Source organism: Mastigoproctus giganteus, chromosome 4, assembly GCF_048544385.1.
Source record: "Mastigoproctus giganteus isolate SK-2022 chromosome 4, ASM4854438v1, whole genome shotgun sequence".
Classification (NCBI taxonomy): Eukaryota; Metazoa; Arthropoda; class Arachnida; order Uropygi; family Thelyphonidae; genus Mastigoproctus; species Mastigoproctus giganteus.
Window position 1 is genome coordinate 219,895,721 of NC_143578.1, and position 18,733 is coordinate 219,914,453.

The 18,733-nt window shown below is 36.6% G+C and overlaps 1 protein-coding gene across 1 annotated transcript in view; it reads left to right on the top strand.

Moving 5' to 3' along the window:
• Nucleotides 1–18,733, top strand: part of LOC150087418 (uncharacterized) — a 99,106-nt gene that overhangs the window by 23,530 nt on the left and 56,843 nt on the right. The window contains exon 3 of the mRNA XM_090371171.1: nucleotides 10,350–10,467. Coding sequence (XP_090227297.1) covers nucleotides 10,350–10,467 — 118 coding nt within the window. The remainder of the gene's footprint in view (nucleotides 1–10,349; nucleotides 10,468–18,733) is intronic.

Here is an 18,733-nt window from a genome sequence, read left to right on the forward strand (position 1 = left end):
ATTTAGCTCTCTGTTAGAGTTTGATAAACATCCAGCATCCCCCTTCCCTAAAGAATTCCTCTAAAGATTTGCTGTTTTTTCTTTGCATACTTTGCCAAAGATTTCTTGTAATCTGTCTGACCTCCTTTGTGATTTGATTACACATAGTTTATAACTACCATAGGCATCTTTGTTGCCCAATAATTTATATGCATCCCATGCACTTTTCTTCTCTGTCATGAGTTTCATCAGTTCATGTGACATCCATTTAGGCTTATACCTTGAGGAGTATTTCTTAGTTGGTATAAAAAGCCTAGTGGCTTCAATGATTAATTCCTTGAACGCTTCAGTTGGTCCCCACCATCATCAGTTGGTGGGGACCAACTGATGATGTTGCTAATGGCAACATCATCAGTTGGTCCCCACCGTAAAGAATTTGAAAACTATCTGCGGCCACTATTAGTCACCTTTACAAAAGCAAAAACCACTCCCATTGTCCTTGATGGTATTTACATCTTAAAGTAAATCCTAAAACAATACACTGTGATCACTGTCAATTAGTGGTTCTTTTATCTGCTGATTCTTAATGCATGAATAATCACTGCTGATAATCAGATTGAGTATTACTCCCTCTTGTTGCCTCTCTAATATGCTGCTGTTGAAAACAAGTCATCCAATAATTCCACAAAAGTCTTGCAAGTCTGAGTGATCAACCCATTTCCAGTCAATATCTGAAAGTTAAAATCCCCTATTATGACATTTTGATTTACTGCCCCCCTCTGTTTCTCTGTTTGGCTGTTCATTGTACTCATCAGAGTCATTAGACCTATAATACACTCTACTCTCATATTTGCTTTCCCAGCACTTGTCACACCAAACTGACTCAACACTGCACTGGCCACTCTGTTAACTGGATGCACTGCCTTGAATTTTATGTGCTTCTTAACTAAGGACATAACCCCTCCTTCCACCTATCCTGTCTCTACCTGTCTGTATACATTGTACTCCCCATGCTGAAATTCTGTATCCCTTATATCTGAGTGATAACATGTCTCTGAAATTCCAACAGTCTGCATTTGTTATCGACCGCACTTCAAATTCATCAGATTTATTTACTATACTCCTAGCATTAGTGTACATGAAAATATACATTCACCTGTTCTTACTCTTAGTTATCCTAACACAGCCCATGTATTTACTTGTTTCATGATGACTCCTAGAAGTTCTTGAAATCCCCAGCACCTTGCTCTCAGCAATGTTATAGACCCTTATGACAGCTTGAAGAAAAAGGTGGATGCCCTTGAAGGAATTAAATTGGAAGATCCATCAAGCTCTCGGCTGCCCACATCGATACCAGAACTTGCACTTGAACATCAAGTAACACAGCAGCAACCCCCAAGGCAGAATGCACTGATCCCAAAGGAGCCAGTTGTTGTCAGTGACCCTATAGCCAGGGAAACAGAAAATATATAGTGCAAAAAGGATAGGTAGAATAGGTGGGTCAGGAAACTACTAGCTTGGGAGATAGACTAATAGTCTAACAGTAGCTGAAGGCAGAGGTGAAAGTGATTCACCTCTGCCTGCAGCTACTGTTAATCAGCAACAGCAGCCTTGAAAGCAAGGTGCTGGGGATTTCAAGAACTTCTAGGAGTTCTTGAAATCCCCATGTCCTTTGGACAGGACATAGGTCCTGTCCAAATTAACCTTTTGGACAGGACCTATGTCCTGTCCAAAAGGTTAATTGGATATTTGTCTAAAAGATAAGAAATCTAACGGCTTGTTTTAGAACTAACTGGTCTCCCATTATATAGTAGGTGACAACGTGCAGAAAAAAAAAAGTAGTGCAATACCAGTGCAACTTGCTCACTACAAAGGAAAGTATTTTTTCTGCTGTGAGAATTAAAACTATTGCATTATCCATATCCACCAAATATTCTCTCTCTCTCTCTCTCTCTCTCTCTCTCTCTCTCTCTCTCTCTCTCTCTCTCTCTCTCTCTCTCTCTCTCTCTCTCTCTCTCACACACACACACACACACACATCTGCCTTGACAATATTATGTCCCATTCCTGATAGCTCTGCAAGCATCAAAAAGCTGTGATTCAGAGGACAGCTGCCCTCCCTCTGTTTTCCTCAAAGCCATGGCACTCCCACTAGCTTGAGCCCTTTGGTTTGCGGTATGATTTTCATTCATAGTTGGTATAATTAAAAATATTACACTAAACAAATATATCAATGGAGTAGTAACACTATGCACCTGTTATGCTATGAAGTTTACTTTATTAATTATATATACAGGGGATATCTGAGTATTCATTATCAGAGACCTCAATAAACTTTACTTAACACATTGTGCAACATATTATAATAAAAAATGTCTAATAATAGAATTTTCTAATTTTTCAGTTCCTTCATCCATTTTTACTATGTACAAGTACATAATAAACATTACTATATAATATCGGTGTAGATACACCATAGACAACTCTTAAAGAGAAACTACGGTAGTAGTGTGAAAGGCATTTCATCTGTATCTCATATTGTGCTCATCCTTCGCAATGAGTTGCCCATGTATTGCACTACCTCGAATAAGTGACGCTTCACTAATAGTGAACGCTATTGTTACTTATTCTTGGTGAGCACCATCACCCAGACAGCACCGCTTACAAAATGGTATGGGATAAGAAACTGTTATCCACATACTATCCCTATTAGACTTAAGAAAGCAAAAAGGTGTAGGAAAGTAATAGTAGGAGAGGAAGAAATGCTGTCAAAAGAAAGGGACAGTTACTTCCACTCACTCACTGAACTAAATCACTCATGAATCCCCCGAATAGGCAACACTTCCCCATCCTTCACAACGAGTTATGTATTGCACTACCTTGAATAAGTAACGCTTCACTAATAGAGAAGACTATTGTTACTTATTCTCGGTGGGCACCACTACCCAGACAGCACCGTTTCAAAGCTAGTTGGCTTTTCACCCACTGATGAAAATCCAACTAGTTTAGAAACAGTGCCTATTAAGAATAAGTAACAATGGTCTTCTCTATTAGTGAAGCGTTACTTATTGGAGGTAGTGCAATACACGGACAACTCTTTGTGAAGGATGAGCACAATATGAGATACAGATGAAATGATGCTTTTCACACTACTACCATAGTTTTTTTTTAAGAGTTGTCTAGTGTATCTACACCAATATTATATAGATATAGGATCTTAAACTCTTAAAATATTATGTCTAGTTGAATTTAGTTTTATTAAAATAATAAACATTACGAAAATTTGGTCCCTGTTTTAAGTGGAATTTTCTGGAACCAATTATCCTCGGATAACGAGGATCCCCTATAATTAAAATTCATGTGTTGTTATCGATATATGGTTACGCAGCAATAATACTATACCATGCCACAAAGTTTGCATTATATGTATTAGGCTGTTATGTTTAAAAGTTAATTATAATATATAACAAAATTATCCAACTAGTGGCAACCTAAGTGATTTGAATTTTAGCGCTACCTATTTACCATAATTAAAAAAAATATTTATTTCCCTTCCACTTACTCTGTAACTAGAACAGTGGTGGCAAGGTTCAAATGATACAAAAGTTCAATATATATTAAGTAGTAACCTACAAAATCTCTAGATAAATTAAGAGTGACTAGGACTATAAAGCTACTTACAGAGTATAATTTAATATGATAATTAGATCAATAAAACAGCAAAATTCTTCAAAAACTTCTTTGTTGGAGGTGAAAATTCTCTGATTAGTGCATGGATACTCTCTGATCTATCTAACAACATTGATAGAGATTGAAGCAAACTTCACTAATCCACTTATGTACTCAAATAAGTTAGATTGTGTTAGATTTTTGAAAATATGAGTATTTCATTTATTATGGAGATCTTACTCTCCTTACTTAGATTCTCAGGTACATTCATAATATGAAACATTGTTGTGAATACCTGCTTTAGGAAATTTTCTCCTAAAAATAAGCCACTGAAAATGGATTTAAAGTAAACCTGTAAAAATGCAGAATGTATTTGTACAATTGAGGAAAAGAACCTAAGGAACAACAAATATTACCTCAAACAAACAAAAGTTCTAGGAATAGCATTTATTAAAACTGCAACTGTGACAAACATATTGCAAGCCAAATTAGTTGTCTATAGAGATTTGTTAAAAGGAGAATATTAATGTTCTGCAGCTCAATTTGCTGTGCCACTATTCAAATCCTGTACAACTCGCTGATCTCAAATTTGATCCCCTTTTAGAACCAAGCAACACATGATGGAACTGTACCCAGAAAATTCATTATACAGTAATCTCTGTAAAATCCAGCATTTGAAAATCTGAAATTCTTTAAATTCTCGCACATTTCACCAAAATGTCAAAATTTTAAAATCCAGAAATATTAAGAAAGCTATCTGGCACTCATGTCACTCACTGGTTGCATTTGTCTAAAAATCCATTAAAAAAGTTGACATTTTTCTCTTTATAAGATGCTTGCAGGACACTCTTGTCCTTTAACTTGTTTTTTGTTTCCAGCAGGATTTAAAAGGCATAGATAATGCAATGGTCCTAATTCTTACAATAGAACAAAAATTTGCCTTTGCAACAAGTTACCCTGGTATTGCACTACTTTTAAACCTATGTCCCCTCCAAAAGGTTAATTGGACATTTGTCTAAAAGATAAGAATCCGATGGCCTGTTTCAGGGCTGATTCTGAAACAGGCTGTCGGAATTCATTTTCTCTCATTAGATAGTAGGGTACAACATGTGGAAAAAACAAGTAGTGCAATACCAGTGACAAAGGCAAGTTTGTTCTGCTGTGAGAATTAAAACTGGTATTATCCATGTAGTTAATCTTGCTGGCTGCAGGAACAGATGAAAGGACAAGGTAACTGTTATAAATGTATAGACAAACATAACATAAACAAGTTCTGTTGTTTGTACTTAATATTTCTTGAAAATGTGCTCCTCAAAAACTGTTCATCCACTAAGTATCCCTGTCTAAAATCTAGAAAATGTTAATAATCTGACACCTTTCAATCCCTGAAGGTGCCAAATTTTAAAGAGCTTACTTGTATGTTATTTCCTTTACCTTCATAATAAATGTTATCCTTAGTGTGCCGATACGTCTACAGGAAAGTTACTGATACAGCAGACTCTCGATTAACCGGAACACTTCAAGACTCCAAAAGAAAAAAAAAAAAAAAAAAAATCTGAAGCAGAAATAATAAAATTCAAGTAATAACTATAATAGGTATAAACAGATATTTTGCAAGTTGTAAATAAGTAACAAGCGGCATTATAAGTCGTCATTGGGAGATTAGTGTACCTATTATCTTACAATCCCTGCTGTCTTCACACCCACCACTCAAAAAAAAGAGACCAAATGTTTAGTTTTGTTTTAGTGCATCACATCGATTGTCATGTTCCGTTGCAGCACAAAAGGACAAATTTTGTTTCATTATTTATGCCAGGGATGTCGGAATTTTTTTATAGTAAATTTTTTTTTTGTTTAGAAATCGCGAAAATGATGGGTAAACGCAAGAGTTGAGTTTTCAGTTAAACAAAAACTTTAAATTATTCAAAAGTTTGAAAACGGTGCATCTGTTAAATCTCTAAGGAATCCTTCTAATAAGGATGTCAAAATGGCCAAACATTAACAGGTATTGTGCGGAATTCAGATTTGTCAATAATAATATAGTAGCAATATGTTATTAGTCATTCCCGAGTTACGTAAAACTCTACAGTATCTCTTTTGTATTTTTGGATTAACCGGGAAATTGATTATCCGGGATTTGTTTTTTACCATCTATCCTGAAAAATTGAGAGTCTACTGTATTATCTATTTTACAAGATATAGCCTTAGAATAGATTTCCGTACTGTTTCATACTCCTCTGAATCTAAGAAAGAAAATTGCTTTTTAACTAGGGCATTATTCATACTGAATCACCTCAGTCTGGACTTTCTGTGACATAAACTGCCTTATGAAGGAGATTATGGTTTGCTGTACATTTACTTACCAGGTTTTTTTTTTTTTAACTGAAATGATCACTTTTTTAAATTGTGTGAGTGTACTTCACATTAATTTGCATAATTAATGTGAAGTAAGAATAATTAATATCATAATATGAAAATTAATTGTTAGTTTACATGTAATGCTAATATTAGAATATATTGCTGCTTCAAATATTACAGTGAAATTAGTAGTGGCATATGATGCAAGAAAGCAAGCTTATACAGAATCAGCCAAAAAAAAAAAAAAAAACTATTATACATTCCTTCCAAAAGTTTGTCTAGTTCTTCCTTGAATTTATTTAAGCTATCAACTTTCCAATGACAGATGAAAGGTTGTCCCAGCAATCAATCACTCGCTGGCTATAGGCAAATTCTACAACTGTCTTTCCTCAGTTTGAATTTATGTCCGATCTGAGCAAGAGGAAGAATTCCATTAGGAATGTTTCTTAGAAAAAATCTAATTAAAACAATTACATCATGAGTTGATATAATAATTTTTGGTATTATTGTATTTACATTAGCATTAGCATTAGTAGAGGCATTTGATGCAAGAAAGCAAGCTTATGCAGCATCAGCCAAAAAAAAAAAAAAAAAAAAAAAAAAGAAAAAAAGTAACATAAATAAATAAAAATAACCACTTCCACTTCACCCCTCTGTTCGTTCGAAATACCTGTCCAGCTGAGCCTTAAACTTATTTAGGCTATCAACTTCCACGACAAGGGATGGAAGTCTGTTCCACCCACCAACCACCCGCTGGCTAAAGGCAAATTTCCGCACATCTATCCTACATCTGTCTTTCCTCAATTTGAATTTATGCCCTCTCAGGTGATTTTTCTGAGCTAGAGGAAGAATCCCATCAGCATTGAGCATGCTCAAACCATTCAAGGCTTTGTACACCTCTATCAGATCACCCCGCTGGTGCCTAGTTTCCAGACACTGTAATTTGCAAAACTTAAGCCTTTCTTCGTAAGAGAACCCCTTTGTCCCATTCACCAATCTAGTTGCCCTTCTCTGTACTCGTTCCAGCAGCTCTACATCCTTCCTGAAATGAGGCCTCCAGGCCTGTATACAGTACTCTAGGTGTGGCCTGACCATTGCCTTATACAAGGGAATAATCACCTCCTTATCCCTGCTAGAAAAATTCCTATATATCATTGACAATACACCATGAGCTACTCTTGCAGCTCGTCTGCACTGCTCAGAGAACTTCATATCTGCCTGCACCACCACCCCCAGGTCCCTTTCATTCTCTACCACTGTCAGTGTAGTACCACAGAGTTGATACGTTGCTCTGGGGTTGCTGTTTCCCATATGTAGTACTTTACATTTGTCAATGTTAAACTTCATTTGCCACCTCGAAGCCCATCTGCTCAACCTTTCCAAATCCTGTTGCAGCAGCATAGTGTCAGTAGTGTCCTTGACAACCCTGCCAACCTTCGTATCGTCTGCAAACTTGGACATTAAGCCTGATATACCATCATCAATATCATTTATAAATACAGAAAACAATAAAGGCCCCAATACTGAACCATGAGGGACTCCACTAATAACATTAGTCCACGATGAGCAGTGTCCATTGATTACCACTCTCTGTCTTCTCCCCCTCAACCACCCTTTTATCCATAGCAGCAACTTGCCTCCAATGCCACACTGCTCCAATTTGTGCAGCAGTCTTCCATGTGCAACAGTATCAAAAGCCTTTCTAAGATCCAAGTATATAATATCAAAGTTATTCCCTGCATCCAGTTCTTTTGTGACTGCATCATAGTATCCAATCAAATTGGTCAGGCAAGACTTCCCCTTAACAAAACCATGCTGTGTCCTAGCTATAACTGAAGTCTTGTCTAGATGATCCTGCAGTGCTTCTTTCACCAGTGCCTCCATTAATTTTCCGGGAACAGAAGTTAAACTCACAGGTCTATAATTACTTGTGTCAGCCTTTGATCCCCCTTTGTGAATTGGGGTCACATTTGCACATCTCCAGTCAATGGGTACCTCCCCTGAGTCCAAGGAAGCTCTCATAATTATGGCTAAGGGTTTGCTTACCTCCTTTGCTGCCTCCTTTAATATAACTGGATAGATCCCATCCACCCCAGGTGCCTTTCTTGTGTTTATCTTCAACAATTTCTCCTCCACTTTGCTCTCAGTTATTACAAGATTCTCTAGCTTACTGCTAGAGTTGAATACATCTCTGGCATTCCCCTCGCTGAATAACTCCTCATTTGTGAATGTCGATGCAAAATATTCATTTAGTTTGTTAGCTACCCGAGCAGGGTCATCAACAGTTGACCCATCGATCTCAAGTGGACCAATCTGATTCATCCCCTTCCTTCTAGAGTTTACATAACTAAAGAACTCTTTGCTGTTTTTCTTCGCATCCCTTGCCAAGGATCTCTCGTAATCTGCCTTCGCCTGCCTAACCTCCTTTGTAACTTGGTTACAGATCAACTTGTATCTATCATAGGCGTCCGTGTCACGTGTTAATTTGTATGTATCCCATGCATTTTTCTTCTCTGCCATATGCCTCATTAGTTCATCTGACAACCATTTAGGCCTAAACCTTGAACAATATTTCTTAGTTGGTATGTAAAGCCTAGTAGCTTCCACGATAAGTTCTTTGAATGCTTCCCATTTTGAATTTGCTGTTGGCAATATCATCAGTTGATCCCACTGTATAGAATTTAAATACTGTCTCAGTCCATTGTAGTCGCCTTTACGAAAGCAATACCCCTTCCCTTTACCCCTAATGGTAGTTACCTCTTTGAGTAACTCCCACTTCAGCACACTGTGATCACTGCCACCAAGTGGTTCATTTATCTGCAGATTCTTAATGCATGAAGAATCACTACTGATAATCAAATCAAGAGTATTACTCCCTCTAGTTGCCTCCCGAACATGCTGATGTAGAAAACAATCATCCAATAAATCCACAAAAGCCTTGCTACTGTGTGAGTGACCAGCCCCCAAATTCCAGTCAATATCTGGGAAATTAAAATCCCCCATTATAAGACTCACTGATTTACTGGCCCACTCTATTTCTCCGAACAGTTTCTTATTATACTCATCAGAGTCATTAGGCCTATAGCACACTCCTACTCTCAGTTTTGATCTCCCAATGCTTATGTCACACCAAACTGACTCGACACTGCACTGTCCAGCGATGTCGACTGGCTTCACTTCCTTGGATTTTATGTGTTTTTTAACTAATAGCATAACCCCTCCTCCCTTCCTATCCTGTCTATCCTTTCTGTAGACATTGTACTCCCCAAATTCCAGTTCTGCATTTCTTATATCTGTGTGACACCACGTCTCTGAAATCCCCACAATATCTGCCTTTGATGTTTTGAGCAACACCTCAAATTCATCAAATTTATTTACTAAACTCCTAGCATTGGTGTACACACAAGTATACATGCACCTGTTCTTTTTCTTAGCTACCCTAACACAACCCATGTGTTTACTTGTACCCCAATGATTCCCAGCAGTCTCTGAAATATCCTGCATCTTATTTTCCAGGCTGCGGCTCATTCCAATAGAAGCAGTGCAAGAATCACTTTCACCTCTGCCAGTGGCTACTGTTAATCTATTAGTCCTTGTATCCCCCCAATCTAGCAGTTTTCCGACCCACCTAACATTGCCTCGATAGCATCAGCAAACATTCTTGCACCCTTTCTATTTAAGTGTATCCCATCCCTGTAGAAGCAGTCTCTCCTGTTAACAAGTACAGACCAGGCTGAAAAAAATTCTACCCCTTGAGCCCTGCACAATCTTTCCAGGGCCGAATTGATTGACAGGGCTCTCATCATAATTAAAAAATAAATGGCACACAATCCATGAACCACAATTTCTGAAGACCCGACTTGCACTGTAGATATCCTGTAGGTACCTGACCTGATGCAGGCCTCTAGTCTGTTTAGAGATTAACAAATGTTTCATCAAATAGTGGGTAGTCTAAATTAGTGAGACCGTGGTGATTTGAATAATGAAACAGTTCTGTAGATTCTGTTCCATCACATGATGTAAAGAAATCAAACTTAAAATACTGTTTCACATATTAGATGCTATATGGCCTTAAAAATAAATACAGTAAATTGAGAGCTCCCTTGGCTCTCTGTATGCTTGACCTCAGAAGGATACAGGACAAGGTAGTCCTTAGTTCAAACTTTTTTTAGTGCCGAATAATTTTCAGTTTACTGCACTATTTCATTTATATTTTGATTCCTAAATTGTGTTTAAAGAATGGAGAAAGCTAATTATTTAAAAAATAATTTTAGTTAAATTTAATTTGTTTTTCAGTTTATTGTACTTTAATATATTGCCCCCCCTTTTTTATTTGTTAACAGCAAAATAAAAGGACTCGTGGCTCACAACAGCAACAACAATCTCAGCCTCAGCACCATCCCAAAAAGACGGAAACCAAACTAGATGCTAATCCGCAATCTACAGATGACAACAGTGAAGGTATGGGTGGCTTTTTTTGTTTGTTTTAAGAGAGATATGACAAGATTCACACATTTGAGTTCTGTAAATTGTATTGTTTGGAAAGTAGGTACCTGCAATTACACCTGATTGAAGTGTTTTGGGTTTTAAAATGGTTTAATAAATTAATTCTTGATTGCATCTTTATTCTTTTTTTGAATGGTACACACAAGGACATAAATTTAAATTTGGGAAAGGATGGCTAAATTAACAAGGATTTAGGTTATTAGAAGGGATGGACGAATGAAATGGGTAATTTTTTTTGGCAGGTCCTGTATGGGCTTTGATTCCTTGCATATCATGTGCCACTACTAATACTAGAATGTCTGTGACAGCCTCGAAGCTGTCACAGACATTCTTTCAGGTATGACAAGCTGGACTTGCTACCTGGGTGTCTAAAATGCTCGTGGAACTGATATTCAGGTGACACTTTAGTAAATTGGGCTCAATTTCAGTGAGGTCTGGTCATTCTGCAACAGCCATATTCTCCATTTTCTCCTGCACAATGGTAGGACTGTTAGTAATCCTGGGTATAACCCCCATATGCAAGTCCTGAAATACTGAGTCTAGTATACTGTAGAAGTTTACCTATGTGTGAACCAATGTAAGCATGGGGTCAAAGTGTGGTGTAAAAACACGTGGAGGAATGTTTTCCCATTTGTGTTACCAGGAAATACTAGGAGGTAGATAACTCTTGTCAACCAGTGCAATTCCACCACTTTGCTTATTGGAGGCTTGACGTGGTGGAACCCATGTTTAGTCTCAACCCATGTGGAGCCTTGAATGGGTTGAGCACACTGAATTCTGATGGGATTCTTCCACTTGTTCAGATTACAAACCTAAGGGGGCATAAATTTGAATTGAGGAAGGACAGATGTAGAATAGATGTGTGGAAATTTGCCTTAAACCAGCAGGTGGTTAATTGCTGCAACAAACTTCCATCTGGTGTTGTGGAAGTTGATAGGCTAAATAAATTTAAGGAAGAACTGGACAAATATTTAGAGGGGATTGTTTTTTTTTTTTTTTTTTTTTGGCTGATGCTGCATACAGTTGCTTTATTGCATCACATGCCACTACTACTAGTCTCCAGAGCAAAGCTCTAGCCCCTCACCCCTATTTCTTTCATTATTCAGTATGATTGATGTATTTGATGTTATAATAGGCATCATGGTGAGATCCAATCTTACATTCCTTACATTTTGAGAGTGTGGCTCTAGAACAGTGTGAGCAAGCTGGCTGCTAGATAGTTCACTGGACCGAACCTATTGGTAGCTCTCTATAAGCCCTCTATTCTGCCATATAATGACTGGAGGGATTTGAGTGGTGTGTATGCGAAGGGAATTGTTAAGGCTATGTTATACCGTGACATGGTCTTGGCGCATTATAGCCTTAGTAGCTAATGCGCCAATAAAACCAAACCAAACCAAGCTATGTTATACCAAGAAGCTGGGTGTATATTCTTGCTATGTGTATGCCATATTTAAGGAATATGGCATACACATAGCAATTCTTCATACAGCATGCCCTCTCCACTTTTGTTTTAGAGGTGATACTTGTGCATATGTCCACTCTGGTTATTTCCTCTCAGAGGCAGTAATTTGGAATCTCCTCTTTTCGATCTTCTCTAGCTTAAAATCTCTCCACCTCATTCTTTCAAATTCATCTGTCACTTCAATTGTTCTCCCAACACCACTAATGACTTGGAACTATTTGACTTACTTTCTTTGAAAGTTGATTTTCTCCAGTCCAACTTTCTTAACAGTGAAGTAATTTTCCTTGGTGATTTTCATGTTCACAACTCCAGTTAGCTTTAATTTTCTAGTCATACAGACCCAGCTGGTCAAGATACTGAAGCTTTTGCAATTACTAATGACCTTGCACAGATTGTTCATTTACCTACCAGAATACCAGACAATCCTAACCACACAGCCAATATGTTTGATCTTTTTCTCAAAAAAAACAACCCTTCTAAGTACAGAGTTGAGGTTAGTGGTCCTCTAGGCACCTCAGATCACAACTTGGTGATGGTCTCTTCTCCAATGGAGCCTTTCTCTCATGGCCATTCTCCATCTATTGTTGTTTGGCATTACAAGAATGCAAAATGGGATGATCTGTGAGATTTCTTTTCTTTTCCTTGGTCAGATTACTGTTTCTAATCTTCTGATGTCAACATTTTCTCAGATCGTGTCAGTGAAATTCTTGTAGGGATGAAATCCTTTATTTCTCACTCCACCTTAAAATCTCATCCTTTATCTAAACCTTGGTTTTCCAATAAATGTGCGAAGGCTGTTCAAGATAAGAATGTTGCATATCTCAATTGCTTGTATCCAAATCTCCAGCTTCATTTTCTACCTACAGCAAAGCTCACAACAATTGGAAACCAGTTGTTAATCAGTCCAAACTAGGTTTCGAAAAGGCTAAGAGTAGAAAACTTGTTTCTTGTCCAAGTGGTACTCAAGCATTCTGGCCTCTTGTCAAAGCTTTTGGCCACAACTTTTGCCGATATCTATTCGGTTCAGTTTCCTTTTTAGTTTGCAGAGGTGGGAATGGATATCTGTCCCCAAGTAATCCACTTGTGGTATACTGCCTTACGTTACCCATCTATGGACAAATTCAAGTTTAGTGAAACTCAAGCACTTGCTCTTGACATTTCAAAGGCTTTTGATCATGTTTTGCAGAAAGTCTTATAAATAAGCTTTCATTCTATGGTTTGCCAACTATTTTTTGTAATTGAGTGTCTAGTTTTTTTCTCTGACCACTCACTGCAGTTGATGGTAGATCTCTCTTTCCCCCCTCCTAACTTCTCCACTAATGCAGGTTTTCTCCAAGGTGCCATTCTTTCTCCTATTCTTTTCCTCTTGTATATTAATGACTTTCTTCCATTGACTGAAATCCTGTACATAGTTATGCCAATGATAGCACATTGCATTCCCCATCCAAGTTGAGAAACCTTACCCTTCACAAAAAGTTTCAACTTCTCGAATATACACTACCAATTCCTTAAATGCTGATGTCCAGGTAATTCTTCAGTGGGATAAAGATAACTTAGTTGATTTCCATGCTTCTAAAACCCAATCCTGTCTTATATCTCTCAAAAAGAATTCTTTTGCTCCTTATGCTTATCTTTGGTGATACTTGTATTTCTAAGTAAGATTAGATATCTCTATTAGGGATTACCTTAACTTCAGTTCTCTCTTGCCATAAGCACATTACAAACATTGCTTCCTCTGCATCTAAAAAACCTGATTTTTTTTTCTTTCGCTCTTGGTGTTACTTTACTTCCAAACAGCTCTTCACTCTGTAAAAATCGCGAATCTGCCCTACCATGGAATATTGTTCCTACATCTGGGGCAGTGCTCCTAAAACCTCTGTCTTCTAGATTCCATTCAAAAGAGGACAGTTAGGTTAATTAATGACTCATCTCTAACAGAGTTCCCTCCACTGTCTGTCTCATAGATGCTCTGCTTGTGCTGCATGTATTTTCTATAGATACTTTCATGGGTACTGTTCTTCTGAATTGACTTCTATAATTTGGATTCTCTGATCCAATCCACTCTAACATGTGCTGCAAAGTTAGCATTCTCTTACTGTTGAACTTCAAAATCACAGAACAAAATTTTCTTTTTCCTCATTTATTCCTTCAATTTCAGTTTTCCTGAATAACTTCCCTTCGCATTTAATAATGTTTTAATTTTTTAATAAATATGTATGTCCTGAAAATTAGTCTGCAGAATCAGTCTTCAACTTACACATGGTGCTAAGTACTATAGGTTCTATAACCTTTCATGTTTTTTTCATAAAGAAAAAAAAAATATATATATACACACACACACACACATTCTGGATCTCACCAAGATATTAAGGTTTTTTTTTTTTTTTTTGTTTGTGTCAGCTTGTAGAATTATCCCTTTTTTTTTCTTCCTTTTGTTCGGTGCTACCTATGCGGCATGTTATTCCAGGATTACTGCTACCAAACTGGAGCACTGTTTATCACTGTTAAACCTCATCTGCTTAGCTTATGTAGATTTTGAAGCAGTATACCCTGATTATTATCACTTAATCACATGCTGACCATTGTATCATTAGAAAATTTAGGCATCTAACTTGAAATTCCTATATTATCATTAATAAATATTAAAAACAGTAAGAGGAGCATCAACAACTGCTATGGTACTCTGTTCATCATGTTAGACTATGAGCAGTGGTTGTCATTATCACTCTCGTCTACTGCTTAACTATCCCTTTATTTGTAGTAGTAATTTTCCCCTAATTCCACATTACCCCAATTTATATCATTTGTCATGTGGTATAGTATCAAAGGCTTTATTGAAATCTGAGTTTATGATGTCAAAATTATTCTTTGCATATGGTTCCTTTGTGATGACCTCATAGTAGCAAAGTAGATTGATCAGGCATAGTCTTCCTCCAACAGCCCTGCTCCTATCAAGATGATGTTGCATTATTTCTCTTAACTATTGATTCCATTATTTTCCCTGGCACAAGGGGGTCCTTATTTTATATAACTAGGTAGATTCCATTGGCTCCAGGTGCTTTGTTCACTTTTATATGCAGCAATTTCTCTTCCACCTTACTTTCTGTTATTATAAAATTATTCAACTCCCAATCAGTATTAGATAAAGTTCTGCTAGGTTCTACCAAAAACTTTTTAATGTTTGAATTTAGATGCAAAATTTTTATCCAGCTTATCAGCAATCTATACAGGATCATCAACAGTTATGCCATTATGTCAGGTGGACATAATGGTATAAAAACAGTAAGAGGTGCATCAGCAACTGCTATGGTACTCCATTCATCATGTTAGACCAGACCTAGGCAAACTTTTTGGCTGAAGGGCCACATTAGGAATTCAAAAAGAAGGCGGACCGCACGTAAAATACTATTTTTATATATATATATTATTTGTTATGAAGAAGAAATATATAACAAAAAAAAATTTATTCTTTAACAACCAAGAATTTAATGAGATGAATGTTTTACATCTTTTAACTTTTTTTTTTTTTTTTAATTTCGGGTGTTAATTTTGTAGTTGAGATTCTTAAAACTACTTGTAAATGTTCATCGGTGATGTTTGATTGTAAAGAATTTTTATTTAGATTCATGATGGAAAAAGTTTTGTTCACATATGTAGGTTGATCCAAAAATAACCAACATTTTTCCGGCAAAATCTTTTAAGTTTGTCGAATTTGTCCAAATTAAGAGTATTGTAAAATTTACAGATTTCCTCATGCTGGTGCAATTCCCTTAAATCGGTATCACACTGCAGATCTATAATCTGAAGTTGTAGTTCACTCGGGGCACTATTGCCAAACTTGTCTCAATATTTCAGAAGTTGCCAAATCCTCATGAAAAGTCATCATTCAAAGCGTTGATAATTTCACAATATTTTTCAAATTTATTTTCTGGAATCTTCAGCAACTTCATGGTTGAAAAGTCGTCTATCTTGTTAATCAATAAAAGTCGAAGGAACAACTGGAGTTTTGGCGCCTCCGTAGCCAGGTGAGCAGGAGCACACGCTTCTTGATTAGACCGGGGTTCAAGCCCGTGACCACCAAATACATAGGTTGCGGAAAGGTCAGGGAATGACCGCTGCATATCCCCAGAGTAATATGGCCTTAGTTGCTAATGCTCCTAAAAACCAAATAACAAACAAACAACTGGAGTTTTAATTGAAATCCATTCAAACTTTTTACCATATCATAGGCGTATAAATTTTTCCCTTGTAACACTGTGTTGGAAGTGTCACGATGTCCAGAGTAAACACAAAATCACAAATCCAGTTATCAGTTAATTCGGGAAAGTCCATAATATTTTTCAGTTTTAAAAATAATGATGTCATCTTTAAGATCCCATACTCGCTGAAGAACTTTTCCTAAGCCAAGCCATCGAATTTGACTGTGATAAGGAATATCTGTGTACTCAGATTCAATATCTTGAAGAAAATTAACGAATTGTCTGTGTTTCAGCCCCTCGATCATATTAAATTTACTAGTTTAATAATACAAGATGTGACATGTTCAACTTTTAACACATTTTTACATAATACTTGTTGATGTATAATACAATGAATTGTAATTAAATTATAATCAGGATAATTTTTACAAATTTTATCCTGAATTTTCTCTAATGCTCCAACATTTTTACCTTGTCAAACTTGGTGCTCCGTCAGTTGTTACGCTTACCATTTTGTTCCATTGTAAATTATATTTTGTTAAGCATTTTTCAAATATATCAGCTCGTCGAGAGCTATCTAGTACCATGTTATGGATTCTAATACTGATAATTGCTCATTCAAATTTGTATCAATACATTCAATTCTTCTTACTACAGTTCGCCGAGATAAACTTATATTCTCAAATTTGTGTTTAATATCAGGACATATAATTCCTCAAGCTTCAGTCATACATTCTTTAATATAGTCTCCATCAGAAAAAGGCTTGTTGCTTTTTGCAATTATATGAGAAATAACAAAACTTGCCTCTATAGTAGCTTCTTTTTCTTTAGTTAGCTGTGTAAACACATCTTGTTGTCTATAGATAAATTTTGGATCAATTCGTCAGCAGTTTTCTTTCTCGCTTCTGGAGTTAAATTGGCACCATATTTGGAATGTTTAGTAGTGAAATGTCTTTTAATATTGTACTCTTTCAACACTGAGACACTCTCCCGGCAGAGTCTTGTTATTTATGTTAGCAAAAAAATATTTTGTGTTCCTCTCTCCATTGAAGACACGATGCTCTTGTTGAATTTTTCATTTTTTATTCATTTTTAAAAGGGTGTAAATATTATTTTTATCGCTACTGGCACCAAGATGATAACTGAAGATAACGCAAAAAACTGTGGGATGACTGTCAGAGAAAACAGATTGGAACTGTGGCTGGTCAGCAGTCCTATCCTATTACTCTGCCACCACAGCAAAGCCGTTGTTGTCATCACCGGTTGTCTGTTACCGTAGTTTTGCGTGGTTAGTTTATAATCGCATATTATACCGTTATAAAAGCACCCGTTGGCTTGCTCCGGTTCGCGCACAATTTCAAATTCTATCTTAATTTGAACAATAGAGATAAAACAATTTACAAGTCAGCAAATTCTATAATGTGTTACATATATAAATTTATTTTTCAAAAAGGCGTCGCAAAAGGCATAAAATAAGTAAACTTTTTTTGAAAATACAATTAAAGCTCGCGGGCCGCATGCGGCCTGCTTGCAGGGGCGTAGTTTGCCCAAGCCTGTGTTAGACTATGAACAGTGGTTGTTATAATCACCCTTCTACTGCTTAACTATCCCTTTATCCATAGTAGTAATTTTCCCCTAATTCCATATTACCCCAATTTATATTATTTGCCATCTGTTTATTCATCATAGTGTTATTTATCTGTTTTCATCTGGTGTTAACATAAGCAAAGAATTTATTACTACTTTTCCTATTTTTCTTCACCAAAGATTTTGATGTTAAAAACGTGTTTACTGTCGTTATTTTGAAAAAAAAGTGTTGTTACCTAGAAGTCGTCACGAAACTGTGCATGCGTTGTACTTGTTGTTGCAGTGACGCAACAAGTGCAATGCAGGCACCCAAGAAAACTCAATTGTACGCAACAAGTGCTGTGAAGTAACAAGTTGCAGTGACACAACAAGTACAATTGAGTAACGATTAATACGCGAGGGACTGTGCCAAAATCTACAGCCCAGCGTTCGAAGGAATATCGTGAAAGAAAGAAAGGGAAATTGGACAGAAATGTGAATCCAGATGAAATTCAACAAGTGTTTCGTTATGCCTGGGAGTTCTCAACTGCACCCCAAAAAAACTAGAGCTGAAATAATGAAGGAATATCGTGAATGGAAGAAAAGTAAATTAGAAATTCAAACTATTCCGAATAATAAAATTCAACTATTCCGAATAATAAAATTCAACCACAGAGTTCTGCTGTGGCCTGATACTTGTCAACCACAGAGTTCTGCTATGGCCTGATACTTGTCAGGAATCTAAAATTCCAGCAGAACGAATGAAGGAATATCGTACATGAAAAGTGAAATTAGAAATGGCTAATAACGGGATTCCTGATTACATCCCTATAATGTCTACATGAGCTGACAGTGAGTTTGAAAAACTAGTGTACAAAAAACCCATTTGGATTTAATTGTAATGTTTGTGATCATATATGGTTTCAATTAGATTTGAAACCATTTCCAACAACTTCACATGAATTACTTCAATGAATTTTATTTACAAGAA